Below are 18,786 nucleotides of genomic sequence, written 5' to 3' on the forward strand. Positions count from 1 at the left end.
TTGACTCTCTCTCTCTCTCTCTATCTCACTCTCACTATATATATATATATATATGTATGTATGTATATATGTATGTATATATGTACATATATACATACATATATATGCATACATATATATATATACATATATATATATATACATATGTATACATATACATATACATATGTATACATATACATATATATATATATATATATATATATATATATATATATATATATATATATACATATACATATACATATATATATACATACATACATACATATATATATATATATACATACATACATATATATATATACATACATATATATATACATATATATATATATACATATATATATATATATATATAAAGTAAAACCCAAAGAAATTGGGGCAAAATCCTATTTTATTTGATTGCTTCCCTCCAAATCCAACCGTGGGATAAAGATAACGGTAAAGTCTTATCCTCCTCTCACGGAAACAAAAGCTGCTCCTTTCGTATTACATGGAAGCTTTCAATTGCTTCGTTCGCTTCAAGGAACCCCCAAATCTCTTCTTCTCTCGCGATGACACCGTCTCCGCGTCCAAGAATGCTGGGGTTTCCAAGCTCACATCGATCCGTGCTGCGAACTCTGTCAGCTCTGTCGGAAAGAGCACTAGGGTTTCGAAGACCTTCCAGGGGAAACCGAAGTTGGCCGCGATTTCAATTAGCCCCAGGAAGAGTAGGATCGGAGCTGGTCTTGCTGCTGATGCCGAGAGGGTTAGGATTCGCGAGGAGCTCCGGAGGGAAACGGAGGAGACCTTGGAGTGGGGCTCCGTCTGCTCCCAAGTCTCCGCCTTCGTTTCCACGAGCGTGGGCCGCGCCCTTTGCCGGAGCGGGAATCTGCCGGTTGGTCGAGATCGGGAGGAGAGCGAGAAGCTACTGGACCAGACGGCGGCGGCTGTGCTGCTTCCGCGGCCACTGGACTTCTCTGGGATCGGTGATGTGTCGGAGATTGTCAGAGCGGCAGTTGCAGGCGAGCTTCTTGGCATCCGGGAGCTCTGTGCCATTGAACGGAGTCTTCAATCGGCAAGAAGGGTTTTTGAGCAATTGGAGAAGATCTCGGCCGATGAGTCTTCTGATAGGTTTTCAACTCTTCCTCCAGATCAGTTCGTATATTATTCATTGAAGATTCTCTCGAGTCAATAGGATGTTACATCCCATTTTAGATTCTTCTAATGCATTTTCACACTCAACTTAAAGATTTTGATGTGTTTGATAAGTTGCCCAATTGAAGTTAGAGACAATGCTTGGCACCAATTAGTATGAGTATGAAAACAAATTGTTTTTAAATGCTTTTTTGTTCAGTTTGATTGGTTAATGTTCTTTTATCATATTAATTGATTATTGTGTTTCAACCGATGTATACAACTCTGAGTTGGATTTGGTGGATTATCAAACTAGAACTTGATGAAAATTTCTCTTACAAGAAAATGTTGCATAAAATAATCATGAATATGTGATGAACAGGTACACTTCTCTTCTGGAGATTCTGCAAGATTGTGATTTTCTGGTAGAATTAGCAAACCAAATAGCATTTTGCATCGATGGTAAACTTTCCATAGTTCTGGATCAAGCTAGCATGAAATTGGAATCCATTAGGATGGAGAGGAGGAAGAACATGGAGAAACTCGAGTCTTTTTTGAAGGAAGTGTCCATGAAGGTTTTCCAGTCTGGGGGCATTGATAGTCCTCTGGTTACAAAGCGACGGTCTAGAATGTGTGTTGGCATTAAGGCTTCACACAAGTCTCTGCTCCCGGAAGGTATTCTTCTTAGTTCTAGTAGCTCTGGAGCAACATACTTTATTGAGCCAAGAGATGCTATTGAACTCAACAACATGGAAGTCAGACTTTTCAATGATGAGAAAGCTGAGGAACTTGCTATTCTGGGTGTATTAACTTCAGAAATCGCACATGCGGAGACAAAAATTAGGTATCTAATGGAAAAGATTTTAGAATTGGATCTTGCTGTTGCCAGAGGAGCATATGCCTTGTGGAATGGTGGTGTTCGTCCATACCTCATCCAGGACTATGAAAGGTTCAAATCAATTATAACTGGAGATACATTGTCAGTAGATATAGAAAGCATTCAGCACCCTTTGCTCCTTGAACCTTCCCTTAGACACTTGCCTTCTGTCTCAGAAAAAGGAGGTGGAAGTTCGATATTGTTTGATAGGAGGAATCTGTCGATAGACTCTGAAGAATTTCTTGAAGTAGAACCCCCTGTTCCTGTGGACTTTAAGATAGAAAATTCTACTAAAGTGGTTGTGATATCTGGACCTAATACTGGAGGTAAAACAGCTACTATGAAAACTTTGGGCTTGGCATCTATTATGTCAAAGGCTGGAATGTTTTTATCAGCTAGGGATCAGCCAAAACTGCCATGGTTTGACCAAATTCTTGCAGATATTGGTGATCACCAGGTAGTTTCTATCCACTTCTGAAGGTATCTATTATGATAAGTTGCTCAAATTTGGTATGTTTCTGAAACTCTTATTTTTTGGACTGAAGTCGTTGGAGCATAACCTGTCTACTTTTAGTGGGCACATATCGCGTATCTGCAAAATCACAGAGGTTGCTTCGGAAAATTCACTCGTCCTGATAGATGAGATTGGTAGTGGTACTGATCCATCAGAAGGTGTGGCTCTCTCAACCAGCATTCTCCGGTACCTTGCCGATCATGCCAACTTATCTGTTGTTACTACCCATTATGCCGACTTGAGCCGCCTGAAATCTGGTGATTCTCGGTTTGAGAATGCTGCAATGGAGTTTTGTTTGGAGACCTTGCAACCCACATTTCGTATTCTATGGGGAAGTACTGGTAACTCAAATGCCTTGAGTATTGCTAAGTCGATTGGCTTTGATCAGAAGATGTTAGATCGTGCAGAAGAATGGGTTAAGAAGTTAGAGCCTGACAGAGAAAGGGAAAGACAAGGTTCACTTTATCAGTCTTTGCTAGAGGAAAGAAACCTGTTAGAGGCTCAAGCAAATGAAGCTGCATTGGTACTTGAAGAAGTGAAGAAGTTGCATTCTGAGGTACGAGTTCATAGTATCATAATATCTATTCTGTAAGTTTCACAAAATGTTACCTTGGGCATCCTAGTAGTTGTAACTCAAAAAGTTCTCCTACTTTAAATTCAGATCTCTTGTTATTTGTTCCGAGATCTTTCATCGTTTTGCTGCCATGCGTTTAATTTTACAATATTGACAAGGTGCACTGACTTAATATGGTTTTTCCTTTATGTCTGTGCCTATCCTGTTGATTTATATTTGATTTCACATGTCTTACTGAATTACATAGATACAATCTGAGGCTGAAGATATTGATAAGCGAGTGGCAGCCCTTAAGGCGAAGGAGTCTCATTTGGTACAACAGGAGCTAAAGATTGTTAAGTCTAAGATGGATTCCATAATCCAGGACTTTGAGAGTCGAATTCAAAGTGCAACTCTTGATCAATTTAGTTCAATAATGAGAGAATCTCAGACAGCAATCGCTTCCATTGTTGCAGCGCATTCCCCAAAAGATGATATGTCATATGAGAGCACAGAAAGCGGCAGCTCTTATCTACCACAAATTGGAGATCAAGTACATGTTACAGGGTTAGGAGACAAGGTTGCTACTGTGGTCGCAGCACCAGCGGAAGACGGCACTACCACTGTCCAGTATGGAAAAATAAAGGTGCGCGTGAAAAGAAATGACATGAGATTGGTCCAAAGTAGCTCGGGCAGGCATAATTCTGCTTTGCAACAAAGAGGGCAGGTATGCAAGAAAGTCCTACATTTAGGTCTTCTAATGCTTCTTTCCTTCTATTAGTGGCTGTATAGTATGGTTGTCTGAAAGGAAAAGAATAGCCTTTGTTTTCCCCTCCTTCCTCTAGTTCCTGCTTGCATTCCAATTAGAATTGAAAGGGTTTCTATCATGTCTAGTTCTAAGGTTTCATTTTTCTTCTATGACATTTCATCTTCTTCATCCAACTTCCCAAGCACTTCCATCATCAATTTCCACTTGCTTGAACCACATCAAATAACCGAGTTGCTTTTATTTGAACTAGATGCATGTTAAAATCAATATTACTCATAGAACTTCCATGGTTGCAAGAGGATTTATATCAAACACTTGTTTGCCTTTCTGAACTACTGCAGATAAGAAGGTGGAACAAAGGACCTGCAACGGAGGCAAACAAGGATGAGGAGGCTACCTTCGGGCCAGCCGTGAGGACGTCGAAGAACACAGTCGATTTGCGGGGCAAGCGGGTCGAAGAAGCTTCCCATCATCTTCAGATGGCCATCTTGGGTTGCAAATCGCGTGGGGTTCTCTTCATCGTCCATGGAACGGGGACTGGAGCTGTGAAGGAGTGTGTCCTTGAGGTACTAAGGAATCACCCTCGAGTGGCCAAGTTCGAAGAAGAAAGCCCGATGAACTATGGATGCACAGTTGCTTACATCAAATAAGGTTGTGTTCTTCTGCAGCCAGCCAACAGAATCAAATCGTCCTCCCGGTAAACCTTGTTTTGTCTCTGATCCATATATGGCTAAAAATTCAAAAATATCCTTTTAAATATTTTCTAAAAAAAGGTAAATTGCATGTATATATCTCACCATATAAGTAATTTCATACTTATTACTCTCTGTTTACGTTTGGGCTTACCAAATCTAGAAACTTTAATATATGCCTTATGGTTAATTAATTCATTTAAAATTCATTTAAAATTTTATTATGATTATAAGAATACTAGAAGTACTTTAGGTATTTAAATTTCTTGTAACTCAAATTAGTTAATGCTAATTAGATTTTTTAATTAATTTTTTTTATTACATCAAATCAAATGATGCTCACACGTGAACTCGAATATTTATGCACAAAATTTAAATTTATATTATTGGTTCGTATCGATGTATCGATCGGTCATCGATATGATACGTACTGAATCGTAATGAGTATATCGACACACGGTACAATGAGGTGTCTTAATATATCGCATGTATTGATCTCTTGTTGGATTGGTATATGTTGTTCAAATCGAACGGTATGGCTCGATACGATGAATCTCTATTTACTTTAATAATTATATGGTTTAAGTCGAAATTTGTATGGGTTTTGAAATAACCTCATAGAAAACCTTACGCGCCACTCCGGTTCCGGTAAGGCCCGACTGCCAATCCTGCAGAGATCTGACGGTCCATCGAAGCTGCACGAACGTTATAGTTCCCGGTGGACACCGAAAACGCCCGCGGAAAAGACGCTCCGTTGAACAGGGGCGAAACAAAACCAAAACAGAATCCGTTTGGTTGCGGCCTTCATTCCTCTTATCGAGATAGAGATCGTGGTTGCTTCTGTGTGTTGGTGGTGATCGAGGAGGAAGGCGATGGCGGATCTCGAGAAGCAGCTGAAGGATCGGGCGAAGGAGCTAAAGATCCTGTTCAGGAAGGGGATGAAGGTGGTCGGATCTGCCTGCAAGAAGGGATGGTACAAGGTCCGCAAGCTCAGGGGATGATCGATTCCTCTTCCGGGTTTGTTCGGCTTCGCTTCTCTTGATTCCGTTCATGTAGATCCAGCACGTTCACGGATGCTTTTTAATTTTCCGTCTTAGCCTGCTTAGAAGTTAGATCTGAATACGTGGTTGCGTGTCTCTTCTGATCCATCGATCTGTGGCCTTGATTTCTTCACGCAAGCTTAAGGATGTAGAACAATTCTGTTCATGTAGATCCAGTTCTCTTAATCTTTCGTCTTACCCTGCTTAGAAGTTAGAATCGATATCGTTTAATTCAGTGTGAATATGTTTGTTGCGCGTCTCTTCTCATGTATCTGTTCCTAGTTTTCTTTCCTTGATTTCTTCAAGTCATCATGCAAACTCATCGAGGAAAAAGGAAACCATAGAAACTATGGATCGATTGTTTGTTTAATGGCTATGTCAAATTTGCGAAAAGAAAAAAACTACTAAGGCATAATTAGTGTCGGTTTGCATACAGATAACAGAATCATCTTCTGAGAGCACAAATATGCCCAAAGTATTCTATAAGATGCATTTCCAATTTAATAGAATGGCATAATCATAAGAACATGGCTTGTATAAGGCCTGTCTTTGTATGTGCTTGAATAGCACAGAGCAAAAACCAATAGGTGTAAAAAGCTGATACCATCTTATAAAACAGTCAATAGGCATAGAAGTAACTATTCCTATTTCTTAGTAGCACAGCAAAACTCCACCTTTGTGTTCTGTGAATGTTTGATTGAGAATTGGTTTACAATTGTAGAAGTCATTAGCTTTGTAGTTGTTTTTGGTATAAACAAGGTTAAAACCAGCCCATTTTACCAAAAAGTGGACAATAGAAGATCATTCAAGAGAGGCAAGAATACAATCCTTTAACACTATAATCACCTGCTTATAAAGGTTCAGGTGAGTTGTCATCATACCTGTTATGACAGGGCTTCAAAACCACAGCTTCTGAAGACACATCAATAACATAAATGAAATGACAAGGTGACCAACAAATCAGTATTAAAGCATTAGAAAAAGGATAATGCTTTCGCTTTAGGATTGGTAATCTCAGGGCAATGAAACACACATAAAAAACATCTGCTTAAGAGCCTTGTGTTAGTCGCTGCATCTCTCCTTGGCTATCTAGTGTTTCCATTAGCAGGGGAGGTGCATATTGTGCAGTCCCTTGATGCTCCTCTGCATCTTGGCAGAAGGAGAGGATGATAGTATCGATCGACATCTCAACCACTGCAAAAAAAAGGGTTGCAACTATGTAACCAAGCCCCCAAGTTACCTGCATGAAAATTTAAGCATGTCAACACTGGAGTTCAACCTATACGCATCACAAAGAAAATATATTTACAGAGCAAGCTATTGATAGTCCAGAAGGAAAAGCACTTTCCTGCATGGTTGGATATAAGGCTTAGAAGAATGCAAAAGCAAAGAGAGATTCACAAATACAGACATGATGACCATGCCAAGAAGACAGTCTTTTGTCATTAAACTCCAGGCATCTCTCCTAACACTTTACATCATATCCACTGATAGGAATAGGAACATATTCTCCCAACTAAAGACGATAGTATAGTCGTGTTATTCTACAAAAGACATCATATGAAGCTCTCCATACTGAAATATCACCCCTTTCTGCTTCTATCCTAGATATGTCACTTTTTGCTTAAATGCTTATTGATCCTATAAAGAGATCATGTCTTGGAGATCTGTTCACTACAATCCTTCCCATGCCATAAATATTGGGTGATCGACACACACTACATGACGCATGAAATAAAATACTTCATACATCCACCTGCTTGCTTTTACTCCCATTATAGTGCTGTTCGTGCTTGAGTTTTAGTAGTAACCGAAGAGTGAGATAAACTAGTAAGCACAAAGAGTTCCCCAAAGGTCTTCAAACAAACTAGAGACCTATTTATGATAATGTGACATTTATTTTGTCTTGATCACCCATGTGTGCAATGAGGTTCATGGGAAGCATCCATGAAGCAATCCTGTGATGGCACACACCAGGCAAAATACTCCCAAAACATCCTAGACCTATTGTCTTGCTGATTCTAGTACCTTCTAGTTAAGTTTGTGTTCTACTAAGTTTAAAGCATTGTTTGCCTTCCTTTCCCATGAAAAAAATAGAGCACGATTTGCAACTCTCAACTCATAGGAAACAAGTGAATTGAGAAAGAGATAGAAAACATCTAATAGAGAACCTTACCAAAACAGGGAACAAAGGGGATGATATCTTGTTATGAGCAGATTTGTATTTGTGGGTGTCCAACATGAGGAATGCAAATAATGCACAGAACAGGCTGACACATAGCTTCCCAAGGTAGAGAATCACATCTCCAATGACATTGACCTTTCCTATGCGCAATATATTATTCATAATCAACCCAGTAGCAATAGCAGAAGCTTTGCTAAATCCTTTTCCTGTGATGGCAATCTGCATTATATAATGACCAATACAAGTTAGAAATATAGCAAAGACATAAAACCATAGAGCATGCAAGAACTAACTAATGAACACCGTACCAAGAACTAGCAATATAAGGCTGTCACAGACTTCATCAAACAGTTAAGATTGTTTGCAACCAAAGACACGAGAAGTTCGAAAACCCAAAACCTGAAGATGATTGTGTGGTATGTACTGTCCCACTTTCATGTTATTTCGGATTTAGATACTACTTAGGCGACCTAAACATAGCAAAATGCATGCCCTTGCATATGAATGGTGCATATTTGCTGTACAATGCATCCATGGATATATGACTAATAAAAAGTAAAAGCCTTCCCTGACAGTCCCTACATTGTGCAAGTACGGTGCATGAAATTTCTTTCCAGACACAAAGGTGGCAGAGATAAAAAATTGTGGTAATGATGTACCTAAAATTCATCATTCATATTAAAAGAAAAAAAAAAGAGAATCAAACAAAAGCCTGTCTGGTCTACAAAAAAATGAATTAGTGCTTACGTCAGATAAACATTTCCAGTAAAGCACCACAGAGATGAGCAGAACAGACAACACAATTAGAAATTTAATTGGACTGAATAAGGAGCAAGATTTAGCTGGTGTACATGGCAAAATACAAGCTTCCTCTATAAGTGTTGTCCAAATTATTACCATAATATATGCATTACGATTCACGGACTTGATGATCCAATCAATGCATCCTAAGCAGCATTGAGAAGAAGAGGACATGAACTTTCCAAAGCAGGTTACCGGAGCAGGATCACTGTGTCTTAACCTGCGCCGTAGGGCCTCAAGGATAAATCTCACCCATTCAACAATTGATACAACAAGGGAACCAAGAGCCACAGATCCTAGACTGTATCGCAAGAGCCGCTTCATGGAAGAAAATACAGGAAGAAATGGAATCTCCTGCTGCATTCAGTTTAAAAAGATTCACTATTCAAAAACAAAAGATGATCCAGTGAAAAGGAATAATCAAAACAACGAGGTTCATTTCATGCTAGGCACAATAAGTATTGTAACATTCCCATAGTTCACAGAATGATCTTTTCTGAAGGTGGATAAATATGTCATCGTCTGAACACACATAAAAGCATATATTTGTAGCTTTTCTTATAGAAACATCAGACTATGGTAATTTACACGAGGGCAATTTACGAGCATAGTATATCATTCTAAATCAGGAACCAAGCTGCATCAAGGAAACCAAGGAGCTCGATACATGCAAAGTCAAAAGGATTAACTTAAGTTTCAGATTTAAGAGGACTACAAGGATTGCTCTTTGAGTTTTAAGCAGAAGTACACCATGGGCTCAAAACCATAATCTGATTTCTCAGAAGCTGACATTTTTTTAACCAACTAATTTAAGAAACAGCTAAGATTTAGCTGCTCGGTCAAGTATGTTGTGCCTGCATAGATCTATTTGGACCCTGAGACTCGAACAACTTTAACTTTTGGCTTTTCTTACCGATATCTCACCACGAGCCCAGTAGTATGAGGCAACTGATCCAGCAATGACAGTTGATGAGCATGCAATGATAAACTGCGTTGCCCAGTAACATCCAAAAAGGTGAAAAAGGATAGAAATTCCAATATTGCGAGTGTAATGGATACGATAGCCACAACAATTATCACAATTGATCTTGTTGGACTTTAGGTCAAATGAACAGCAGTTTCCACCACAATCATTTCTGAGGATCTGACCAGAGCTGAAAAGATGAAGAGCAGCAGAAAACCAGAACATGTAGAATACTGCAAGGATAACATATGGCAGTATCGGGAAAATTATAAGAGCCTGGACCTCGCCTATTACTTTTGCTGCAACCTGAGCATACCCATAAAGTTAGCTTGCAGAATAAAGTTTAGTATACTAGAGATGAATGGAGAAGACGATCAAAGCAAAATCTTAATTGTGATGTTAATGAAATACTGCTTATTGTATAAGTTAATAGATGTTCAAAGCCAATCAGGTTTTGCCTGATCATGTCAGAATTCAAGTCAATATATTTCAAAGCAATAGCTGGGTTTTCATGCCTTCGTATATATACAACTAGATGTAGCTGTGCTTGCTATCCAAAAAAAGAAAATGCTTTAACTCCCACATGAAATTGCAGATTCAGCTGATTTCAGAATCATTATTACCTTCAAAACTGATGTCGCTATAAGTATTCGGCGGATAATTGCTAGTGAAGAGAGGAAGGCAATAATCATTACTATCGTCATAAGAACAGCAACAGCACGAATATGATTTATTTCCTGCATTGAATCTGAAGATAAGCAACAATAGAGAGACAATTGCCAAATATTTGTGACTCGTGATAGGAACAAACCCGGCCACTTATGTGGATGTAAGGGTCGTGTTCACCAATAACAACCGACAAGGCATCATTACCAATCCATCCAGCTGAAAAGCATTTGAGAGCATAATTATTTGGTGCTCATTGGTCAAGAACAGAAACCATAGTAGTGCAGTCGAGAGACTAAATTTTGCATTAAAGTATATAATCATAGTTTCATTAACGAGAAGTATCGAAACATTAATAATGAACGACTAGGCCACTTTCCATTGTTGATGTCAAATAATTCTTCACTAAAAATATTCGATCCACACCAGATGCTACATAATTAACTGCACATCAGAATAACAACATTTCTGTGAAATATATATCTGACCTTTTGTGTAGTAGAACATTGTAACAGATATCACAAGGGCATTGAAGAGAATCACTGTTATCCAAGTCATTCCAGCAACAAAATGGCGTATCATCAATAGCCATATAACAGACAAAAAGACGGGGAGGATTCCTCCGCAAACAATTAACACAGGCCATGCCTTCCCAATATCCGCCACGTACCTCTGCATGAAGGAAATATTCATTAGGTAAAGGTTTCGTTTGGATGATGAGATACTTTAGGGGGTAATAGAATGACAAAGCCTGAGCGGCATGCATATATATCATTTTGAGTTGACATTTAATATGAATGCGACAAGGTATTAGCTGTCCGTCTGCATTTCCTAAAGGAAAACGCTAGATAGCACAAAACCATGCATTGTGTATTTTGACCACCATTAGAAATCAAATTCATCTCAGAAATATTTTGCAACATTCCGGGATTTTATCTTTGACTTGTACAAATGAAGGTATCACAGAAGCTGTTGGTCTGATCTGAATCAGCATTTAGCTGGCAAAGATATTTGCATCTACTAGGCCACTTTTAGCTAGAAAGATGACATCAGAACCACAGAATGTAATACTCGAAAGATATACGAACAAGGTAAAAACTAATAAAATCACCAACCTTTAAGACGGGTGATGGAGAGTTGATGGCTCTGTGAATAGTTTTATCTATTATTATGTTCTCATCAATGTTTACACCACCCATCTGCTGCCAATGCTTCAAAGAAACATTTGATGCACGTGCAATGAACTGACAGCTCCAGTAAACTGGTCATAAAAAAAACACTCAGTGAACCATTCTACAGAAGAGTAATGTGAGGTTGGAATTTCAAATATGGACATGTGAAACATGACGATGAGGATACATACGATATCATCAACAGCATGCAATGGATCAGAGAAAAGATGACCCATGTCATGATGCATTTATCAGAAAACTAAGGATCAAAACCAATTGGATAAGAAAATTTGGAAGAAACCAAGAAGGTACTCCGAAAAGCATCCAAAAGAATGTGTAACTATGGAATGTACAAGCCGCTGCTGTTGGTCTTGGCAGATGATGTTTCACAGATAAAGGTACTATTTGGAAAGTTCGTTGTCGGGAAGCATGCATCATATAAAGCTCAAGAAACAAAAGCCAAGACAACGAGTGAGTAACAGAAATTTGTTTCAATTATTACTTCATTGAGTAAGAGAATTATTCCATATCTCTGGTGTTAGGAACTATTACTAGACTTTTTCTTCACGAGAATATCAAATCGATATTACTTCATAGAGTAAGATTCGACATACTTACCGTTCACACTTGGAAATATGACAGGATAGCATGGACCTTGGAGCTGAAGAGAACTATTCCGCATCTCTGATGTTAGGAACTCATAGTAATCATAGTCTCGGTTGATCCAATCATCCATAGAGAGGCGGATGTCACCCTCCGGGTAATCACAGACCCAGTTGAGCCCATCTTCTGAAGGAACAGGGCATTCCATCAAGCATATGCTCCTTGCATCGGCTAGATTGAACTGGCTATTCTCGATGCCACTCAAGTAGACCTGGTTGGGATTCAGCCAATATCTAACCATCAGTTCTCGCAGATCAGGTTTAGCATGCCTGTTCCCACAAACATTTCCTTTGTAGTCCAGTCCGTACGTAAGTCTGCATCAAACAGATTCATTCATTTGATCAAATGATGACCAGAAATAAGACTCCTCGAAAGAATTAACACCATTAACATGCAAAGGAAGACTGAAACAAGAAAATTCCATCTTTTTTCGACGTCAGAACATCGGATCTTGGGTGTTATTGTATGCATATACTCCAAAAACCCTATGTTAGAGTGGAACCAACAGTATCTATCTATCTATCTATCTTAGACAAATACAATGAGGAACAGATAAGAATTAAAACAAGGATCCAAATGAAAACGTCTTCGATTCGCTTTGGCCGTAAAGGAATCCATAAATAGTTCTCAGCATCTTACCAGTTAGAAATCAAACTAATAGAAGCTTATAAAGAAGTTGCCTAACCAAGCCAAAACAATATGTGACTGAAGCAAGATATTACACTACTTGTGATTTTTTACTTCGTAATCTGATGCTCAAACATACCAGCTTTATAATTACTTGATGATTTGAGGTAATGTGGTTGTGAAATCGTTCATTCCCAACATCTACAGTAGCCACAGAAGCGGCAATGCCATCACACGACCAAAGCAGTAGCATATGTTCACCGATCTTGAACGGAAGGGGTAAAGGGAGGTAAAGAAGGCATCTTTTGGCCCAAAAGTTGGATGTGGGGTTTGAAGCTGGAAAAGGGGGGGAAGCCAGAGGAGGCTTACCGAAGTGGGTTGCCTTGGTTGAATCCGAAGCTGGAATTGACGATCATGGCCACCCAGAACGCGATGAAGATGACGAGGAACACCAAGTCCCTGCACTTCCTGTTGTGCCGTATGATACCGCCGCCGCCGCCGCCTCCGATCTGGCCATCCCCGTCGCCCCCCGCCGCCGTCGGGTGCCTCCCTATGATCGCCCCTAGCGGGCCGCCCATTTCCTCCCTCTCTCTGTCTCTCTCTCTCTCTCTCTCTCTCTCTCTCTCTCTCTCTCTTCCCCTAAATGGAGCCTCTTTCGAAGGAGAGAGAAGCGAAGAATCACAAGCGATGGGAAGAGGAAAGACAGCGACAGGAGAGTGAGCGAGCATGAAATCGATCAGTGTGGAAAAAGGGGGAAGCATGCCGGCGGTCTGATACCCCTGTGGACCAGTTTAGGTGGAATAGGACAAGCAAAATAGCTCCCAATGATTAGCCTTGAGAATTTGGTATTATCGGATAGGGAATAGATAACTAATGGAGGCTACGGGTGTATCGAAGAGAAAAGACATGGGTTTTATTGGTCCTATTCTTAATAAAAACACTTTTCCCACTGCCACGTGACCTGACGTAAAGGCCGCACTTCCCTAGTTCCATGTGGCTCCCTCAAAGACATCGAATCCAAAGGCGGGTAAGGTATCGGGTACTTAAAGGTCGGTGGAAAAACGCATTGCTCTTCCTCACTCGGAGCGGCGTCGAGTCCCGTTTGCCGGTTCGACTCGGTTCCGAGTTGTGACTCGTGGTCTAGGATTGGTTGATTGCCTGGCTCATTGACCTATGTTATGTGCTTACGTTGGAGTGGCTCTCAAGTGGATGTGACCATGGAAAGTTGACTGGCTTCGATGGAGAGTATAACATCATCTAAAGAACAGTGTGAGTTGACCAACATGTGTGAACAGAGAGGGCACGAAGTCAGCTGAGTGGAAGTTGGATGCGGAGGTGGTGATGGTTTGGTGGTGGCTGGCCAACCTTTTCAAGGTATCCTATTTAGAGAGCTCATTTCTAAATCAATCATATAGATCTATGAACTCACTTATGTATAGTCTTTTCAGATATTTATGTAACTATTTGGAGTGCTTTAAGTCAGATTTAAGTAAATGTCAGATTTAGGAGGAGTCTTAGTAAAGAAAATATAATTAATTAAATTAGAGAATAAGTAGAAGGAAATAAATCCCTGCCCATTATTACTCTTGAACTTTGAGATTGATGCATAAAAATATTTAAATTATTTATCAAATAAAATAAGTGTGTCGCATATAACGTAAGCGTAGCCACCACGAGCTCATGCATCATCATTCTTTAGAATATGTGGTTAGAATTACAAAAACTAATATATAGGATCATCGCCCATGAATATTAGGTTCGATGTTACACCATCATGTCTAATGTCAAAAGATTCAAGTATTTAATGATGATTTTGAGTACAATGATCTCATAGCGTACTATAAAAGTACCCCTTAATAAATTCTTCAAGAAGTGATTCTCTCGATGCATTTGCCCTCTTAAAGAATCATTCAATATCTAATCGAATCCTCGAAATCTAAACCAACTTAAGTATTAAATAAACTTTGACGATAACACAATCTAGTAGGCTTCCATTTTTTTTAAACATGGAGTAGACCTCTTTTAGTCCAAATCAATGTCGACACTAAACAATCCAAATATGAATTAAGACTACTAAAAAGAAATGACACTATATTCAATAATTGATAAGAAATATATTAATGATCAACATTATCTGATAGATAATCGTTATGTAAAAACTATCATGGAAGGAAAAGGTTCAAGTCACCTTCTACCAATCTATTCGCGTGGGCAAAGTCTTAGGCAAACTATTTGAGATTATCTTTCTCTTACCACCCACGTGGATAAAACGTAAAGAATGGTATAATGGGGGTGGTTACATATTCTCCTCCAAGGCCAGATATAAAAGTTAATCCTCGATGTTACGCCAAGAAACCCTCTTTCTAAGAAAAAATTTACACCCACTAAAAGACCTTAGTTATTTATTGACTTAAGTGTAAATGATCAGACCCAAAAAAAATTTTCAGTATCGATCTTAATACAAGTAACACATCACATCAGATACTCTTATGCTCTTAGGTTGAGATCACATCGGGTTGACTTTTCCCCTTAACAGTAATATATATTTTTTATCTTAGGTTCATTAAATTTTTAGCAGCCTCAGTATGTGATTAAATATAAAAGAAGATAGATTTATTTATATGTATATACATATTTTTGCTAAAAGGAAATCAATTATGAGTCAAAAGTAAGAGCGACCAATCGTGGATATTAGAATTGACATTTCCTCGTCAGGCGCTTCCCATTGGCTCAACGACCGAGTCTTTGTTCTCTTCTTCCCCCGCTAAGAAGGCCGATCCTTTCCCCTTCAATCGTCCCATTCGTACCTACTTCGGAGTTTGGAGCGTACCCAAGAGAGCGATCGTCGCGTTCGAGAGCTCGAGAATGGTTCGTGGAACGCTGGAGGTACTGCTCGTGAGCGCCAAGGGCCTCGAGGACGTCGATTTCTTCGGTAGGTTTTCCCCGCTCTTCTGCTTGCTATCGTCGATGTCTTCGGAAGAAGATCTCTCGATCGAACGTATGATGAATCCACGCCTTTTTCTCCCTTGTAAACCTTTGATTCCGATCCGGTTTGTTTGAGATCTTTTTTATGGTCGAATGCCACCAAGCTACTCGGACTACCGAATCGCGTCTTATGGTGGTAGGATCGATCGATCGATCGATCCAAAGACAACAAGAGAGCAGAGACGACTTTTGTGTTTCTCTGCGTCGTCGGATCTGTGCCGATGTAGATCTTGAGTCAAAAAAGTTCATCATCGGATAGATCTGATGGTAGTCATGTAGCTATTATCCATGATCATCGTTCTTCGACTAGAGATCCTCGGATAGAACGGCACACAACTTCTGCACACTGCAGGTTTTTATGCCTCCCGCAATTGCCCGATCCCAATTTAATTTCTCTGTTTCTTGATTTATCATTCTCACTGATAAGATAGGCAGATCTACTTGATATTTTGTTGCCGTTGAAGTGGTATATTTATAGGTCCCAAATAATTTCAAAAATAAAGTCAAAATTTTAAATTTTCGGATCTTCTGAATGCGGGTGGTACCACCGCTTGCATTGGGTGGTTCCACAGCTTGCAACTTAACACTAGACAGTACCACCGCCCGACACACATCTGATACATTGTCACTAGGTGGTACTATCGCTTGACAACCTTGGAGATCGGATTTTTCGAGTTTTCCAACTCACAGGCGGTTCCACCACTTGTTCTAACGATGCCACCACTTGACCCAACTTTTGGGTCACTGAATGGACCTCCCAATAAACCCAAATCAGTCCCAATTAAGATCCAATTGACCCCTAATTGAGTTAACATGATTACATCAAAAATTAACTTAATTAGCCCTATAAATTACTTCAATCTTAGACAAATGATTATGAATGATGAATTCTTTGTCCGGCATGTCATTGGTTTATTCGACGCTTGTTCGATCCTTCGGTGTATCGTCCTTTCCTTCGACGTATTGGCAAGTTGACACCTGTAATTTTTTATAATTTATTTTTTAGAATATCTATCTTTTTTACTGTAAGGCACATGAAATTTCTTGATAATTTTATCTCTAGGTTTAATTTCTCGTGACCAACACATCGACTCAATCCTCAACTTATTCTGGATAGTTGGACATCTTCACACCGAATTGACAATCCAATTATGACCGGAGTCGCTGTTTGTTTAGGTTTCTTGCATTCCTAAAAACATCTGCTTGTTATTGTTACCAATATGTATGTGTTACAAGATACCTCCAATTCTCTACAAGTGGTAGTATTTACTACTTAAAAGTGGTAACATGCTGTAAGAAATTTCCTACAAAAAACTTTGAACTACCACCACCTCAACCTTAATAGTCAGTTCACATAATCTTTATGTCCACAGAAAAACAAACAAGATTTCTTAGATTGATAGAGGCCAATGCTAATATCTGTGTACCAGACACTCAACTCATCTAAGTTCTCTATTGGAATGGGATGGATTACCTGTAAATGTGGTAGCACAGGAGCAAGAAAGAATATTTGAGCTTGCCAGTTATGGTCTGACATTTTTGTAATATCTATCATGAATTAGGACATGATGAACATAAAAAAAGAGAAGCTTTTTGCCTCTTGACTGCTCTTTTGACCCGGATATGATACAATATGCCTTCATTTTTCTGGTTGCACCTTGTTCTAGACCAATGCATTTACTTTTCATTTCTTTTGGTTGTGAGTTTCTCATGTATTATATATAATGTTTGTAACTGATATGTTCAATTGGCGAGCAGGCAAAATGGATCCTTATGCCGTCCTTACGTACCGCAGTCAGGAACAGAAAAGCAGTACTGCATCAGGTGGTGCTAATTAATTACTTGGGGTTTCTTTGTTTTCCATTAGGTGTGTTGTTAGAACATCAACCCAAGTCTAAAAGTCACAAGGATATCTAAAATTGGATGCTCCTTTACTTGTGTTCTGTTTGACTAATACTGGGATTTCATGCACTAGATGTGTTGTTAAAACATCAATCTCTCAAGATTTCTAACATCACAAGTGGATGCTCTTTTTACTTTTCTGTTTTATTTGACTAATACTGGGATGTCATCCATGGACACAGGTGCAGGTAGTGATCCTGAATGGAATGAGACCTTTGTCTTTAATGTGTCTGACAATGTCTCGGAGCTCATTGTTAAAATCATGGACAGTGATACTTTTTCAAAAGATGATTTCGTAGGAGAAGCAAAGTGAGTCTTCATTATTATTACTCATAATCTGACGTACAACTCGACAGGGAATTCAGAAGACAAGCTAATTAATGAAACACTTGAAAGATGGATTTTCATAAATTAGATATTGTTTAATTTTCTATTATTATGTAAATTTCCAGAATCCCATTGGAAGCAGTGTTCGCGGAAGGAAGCCTCACGCCAACCATATACAGTGTGGTCAAGGATCAGCGATACTGTGGAGAAATAAAAGTCGGTCTCACTTTCACGCCAGTGGTAATACTCCAGCCTTTGCTATCTTAACGAAATGTCTAATCTTCTCTAGCAGTTTAATCCATCAAGCCTAGCATGGTATAATTTCTATATAGTAAGGTAGAAGAGTATGTCATGATGCACCGTGTTTGATTGCAGGAAACTCGAGGCTTTGACGAGGAAGCATTCGGAGGATGGAAACATTCTGCGCATTAGGAAATGCATCCGAAGGAGGAAGTTTGTGCTCATGTCAAATCCATAAAACTAGATTACGTTGTTTCTCGGAGCGTACGAGTGGCCTTAGAAACACATTCTCAGTTTGGAGATGTGGAGAACACTCGGTGGGGCTCGTCTCGGTGTCATGTGTTCGCTGTTATTTGTTCCTATGTTCAGTGAGGACCACTACAAACTAAGGTCGGTCGCTTGTTCTTTTGGTTGTTTGGTTCCTTTGAATATTGTGGTAATACAAGAGATGGAGCTACTTATTTTAACGAAACATATTGAACTAAATTGCAGTAGCAAATTATATATTGGCTTAGAATAAAACATCAAACATAATCTGTGTACCTGATGGATAGCTGGGACCAAATCATTCCGAAGAGACAGATGCGGTTTTCAATTTAATCAACTGGGCCTATACCAAAACATGTAACAAATGTATGCTTAAGACTTAACTATTTCTCTTGTATAAAATTTCAAGGCACTAAAACAGTT

The 18,786-nt window shown here is 39.2% G+C and overlaps 3 protein-coding genes across 4 annotated transcripts; 2 read left to right on the forward strand and 1 right to left on the reverse strand.

Annotated features, from left to right (window-relative positions):
• The first annotated feature begins 452 nt into the window (after window positions 1-452).
• On the forward strand, window positions 453-4,665 carry LOC135678255 (uncharacterized). The gene is made up of 5 exons (XM_065190843.1): window positions 453-1,116; window positions 1,502-2,453; window positions 2,542-3,066; window positions 3,332-3,790; window positions 4,174-4,665. Exons 1-5 carry the CDS (start codon window positions 497-499, stop codon window positions 4,480-4,482), a joined length of 2,865 nt encoding a protein of 954 aa, XP_065046915.1. The 5' UTR covers window positions 453-496; the 3' UTR covers window positions 4,483-4,665.
• A 1,709-nt stretch (window positions 4,666-6,374) lies between these two features.
• LOC135678256 (choline transporter protein 1-like) lies at window positions 6,375-13,355 on the reverse strand. Of its 2 annotated transcripts, none has more exons than XM_065190845.1 (10): window positions 13,012-13,355; window positions 11,971-12,329; window positions 11,296-11,441; window positions 10,669-10,852; window positions 10,326-10,399; window positions 10,138-10,251; window positions 9,464-9,820; window positions 8,647-8,904; window positions 7,741-7,968; window positions 6,375-6,804 (listed from the first exon to the last, which is right to left on the reverse strand). In XM_065190845.1, exons 1-10 carry the CDS (start codon window positions 13,218-13,220, stop codon window positions 6,613-6,615), a joined length of 2,121 nt encoding a protein of 706 aa, XP_065046917.1. In that variant the 5' UTR covers window positions 13,221-13,355; the 3' UTR covers window positions 6,375-6,612. The 2 variants fall into 2 exon arrangements, with proteins under 2 accessions (XP_065046917.1, XP_065046916.1); XM_065190844.1 differs by having other exon boundaries at window positions 8,647-8,907; window positions 13,012-13,354.
• A 2,002-nt stretch (window positions 13,356-15,357) lies between these two features.
• On the forward strand, window positions 15,358-18,568 carry LOC135678259 (elicitor-responsive protein 3-like). The gene is made up of 5 exons (XM_065190848.1): window positions 15,358-15,574; window positions 17,386-17,451; window positions 17,712-17,838; window positions 17,982-18,096; window positions 18,232-18,568. Exons 1-5 carry the CDS (start codon window positions 15,508-15,510, stop codon window positions 18,286-18,288), a joined length of 432 nt encoding a protein of 143 aa, XP_065046920.1. The 5' UTR covers window positions 15,358-15,507; the 3' UTR covers window positions 18,289-18,568.
• The last annotated feature ends 218 nt before the right edge of the window (window positions 18,569-18,786 follow it).

Source organism: Musa acuminata, chromosome BXJ1-7 (genome assembly GCF_036884655.1).
Source record: "Musa acuminata AAA Group cultivar baxijiao chromosome BXJ1-7, Cavendish_Baxijiao_AAA, whole genome shotgun sequence".
In the NCBI taxonomy this organism is placed as follows: Eukaryota; Viridiplantae; Streptophyta; class Magnoliopsida; order Zingiberales; family Musaceae; genus Musa; species Musa acuminata.

What these genes read in the sequence shown, in the direction of transcription:
- LOC135678255 (XM_065190843.1), top strand. Translation starts at nt 497, where the DNA reads ATGGAAGCTTTCAATTGCTTCGTTCGCTTCAAGGAACCCCCAAATCTC. An exon ending in GCCGATGAGTCTTCTGATAG is followed by an intron (nt 1,117 to 1,501) that starts GTTTTCAACTCT and finishes TGTGATGAACAG; the next exon opens with GTACACTTCTCTTCTGGAGA. An exon ending in TGAAGAAGTTGCATTCTGAG is followed by an intron (nt 3,067 to 3,331) that starts GTACGAGTTCAT and finishes TGAATTACATAG; the next exon opens with ATACAATCTGAGGCTGAAGA.
- LOC135678256 (XM_065190844.1), bottom strand. Translation starts at nt 13,220, where the DNA reads ATGGGCGGCCCGCTAGGGGCGATCATAGGGAGGCACCCGACGGCGGCG. An exon ending in ACATCCACATAAGTGGCCGG is followed by an intron (nt 10,252 to 10,325) that starts GTTTGTTCCTAT and finishes GATTCAATGCAG; the next exon opens with GAAATAAATCATATTCGTGC. An exon ending in GGGCTCGTGGTGAGATATCG is followed by an intron (nt 8,908 to 9,463) that starts GTAAGAAAAGCC and finishes AACTGAATGCAG; the next exon opens with CAGGAGATTCCATTTCTTCC.
- LOC135678259 (XM_065190848.1), top strand. Translation starts at nt 15,508, where the DNA reads ATGGTTCGTGGAACGCTGGAGGTACTGCTCGTGAGCGCCAAGGGCCTC. An exon ending in CGAGGACGTCGATTTCTTCG is followed by an intron (nt 15,575 to 17,385) that starts GTAGGTTTTCCC and finishes ATTGGCGAGCAG; the next exon opens with GCAAAATGGATCCTTATGCC. An exon ending in GATTTCGTAGGAGAAGCAAA is followed by an intron (nt 17,839 to 17,981) that starts GTGAGTCTTCAT and finishes GTAAATTTCCAG; the next exon opens with AATCCCATTGGAAGCAGTGT.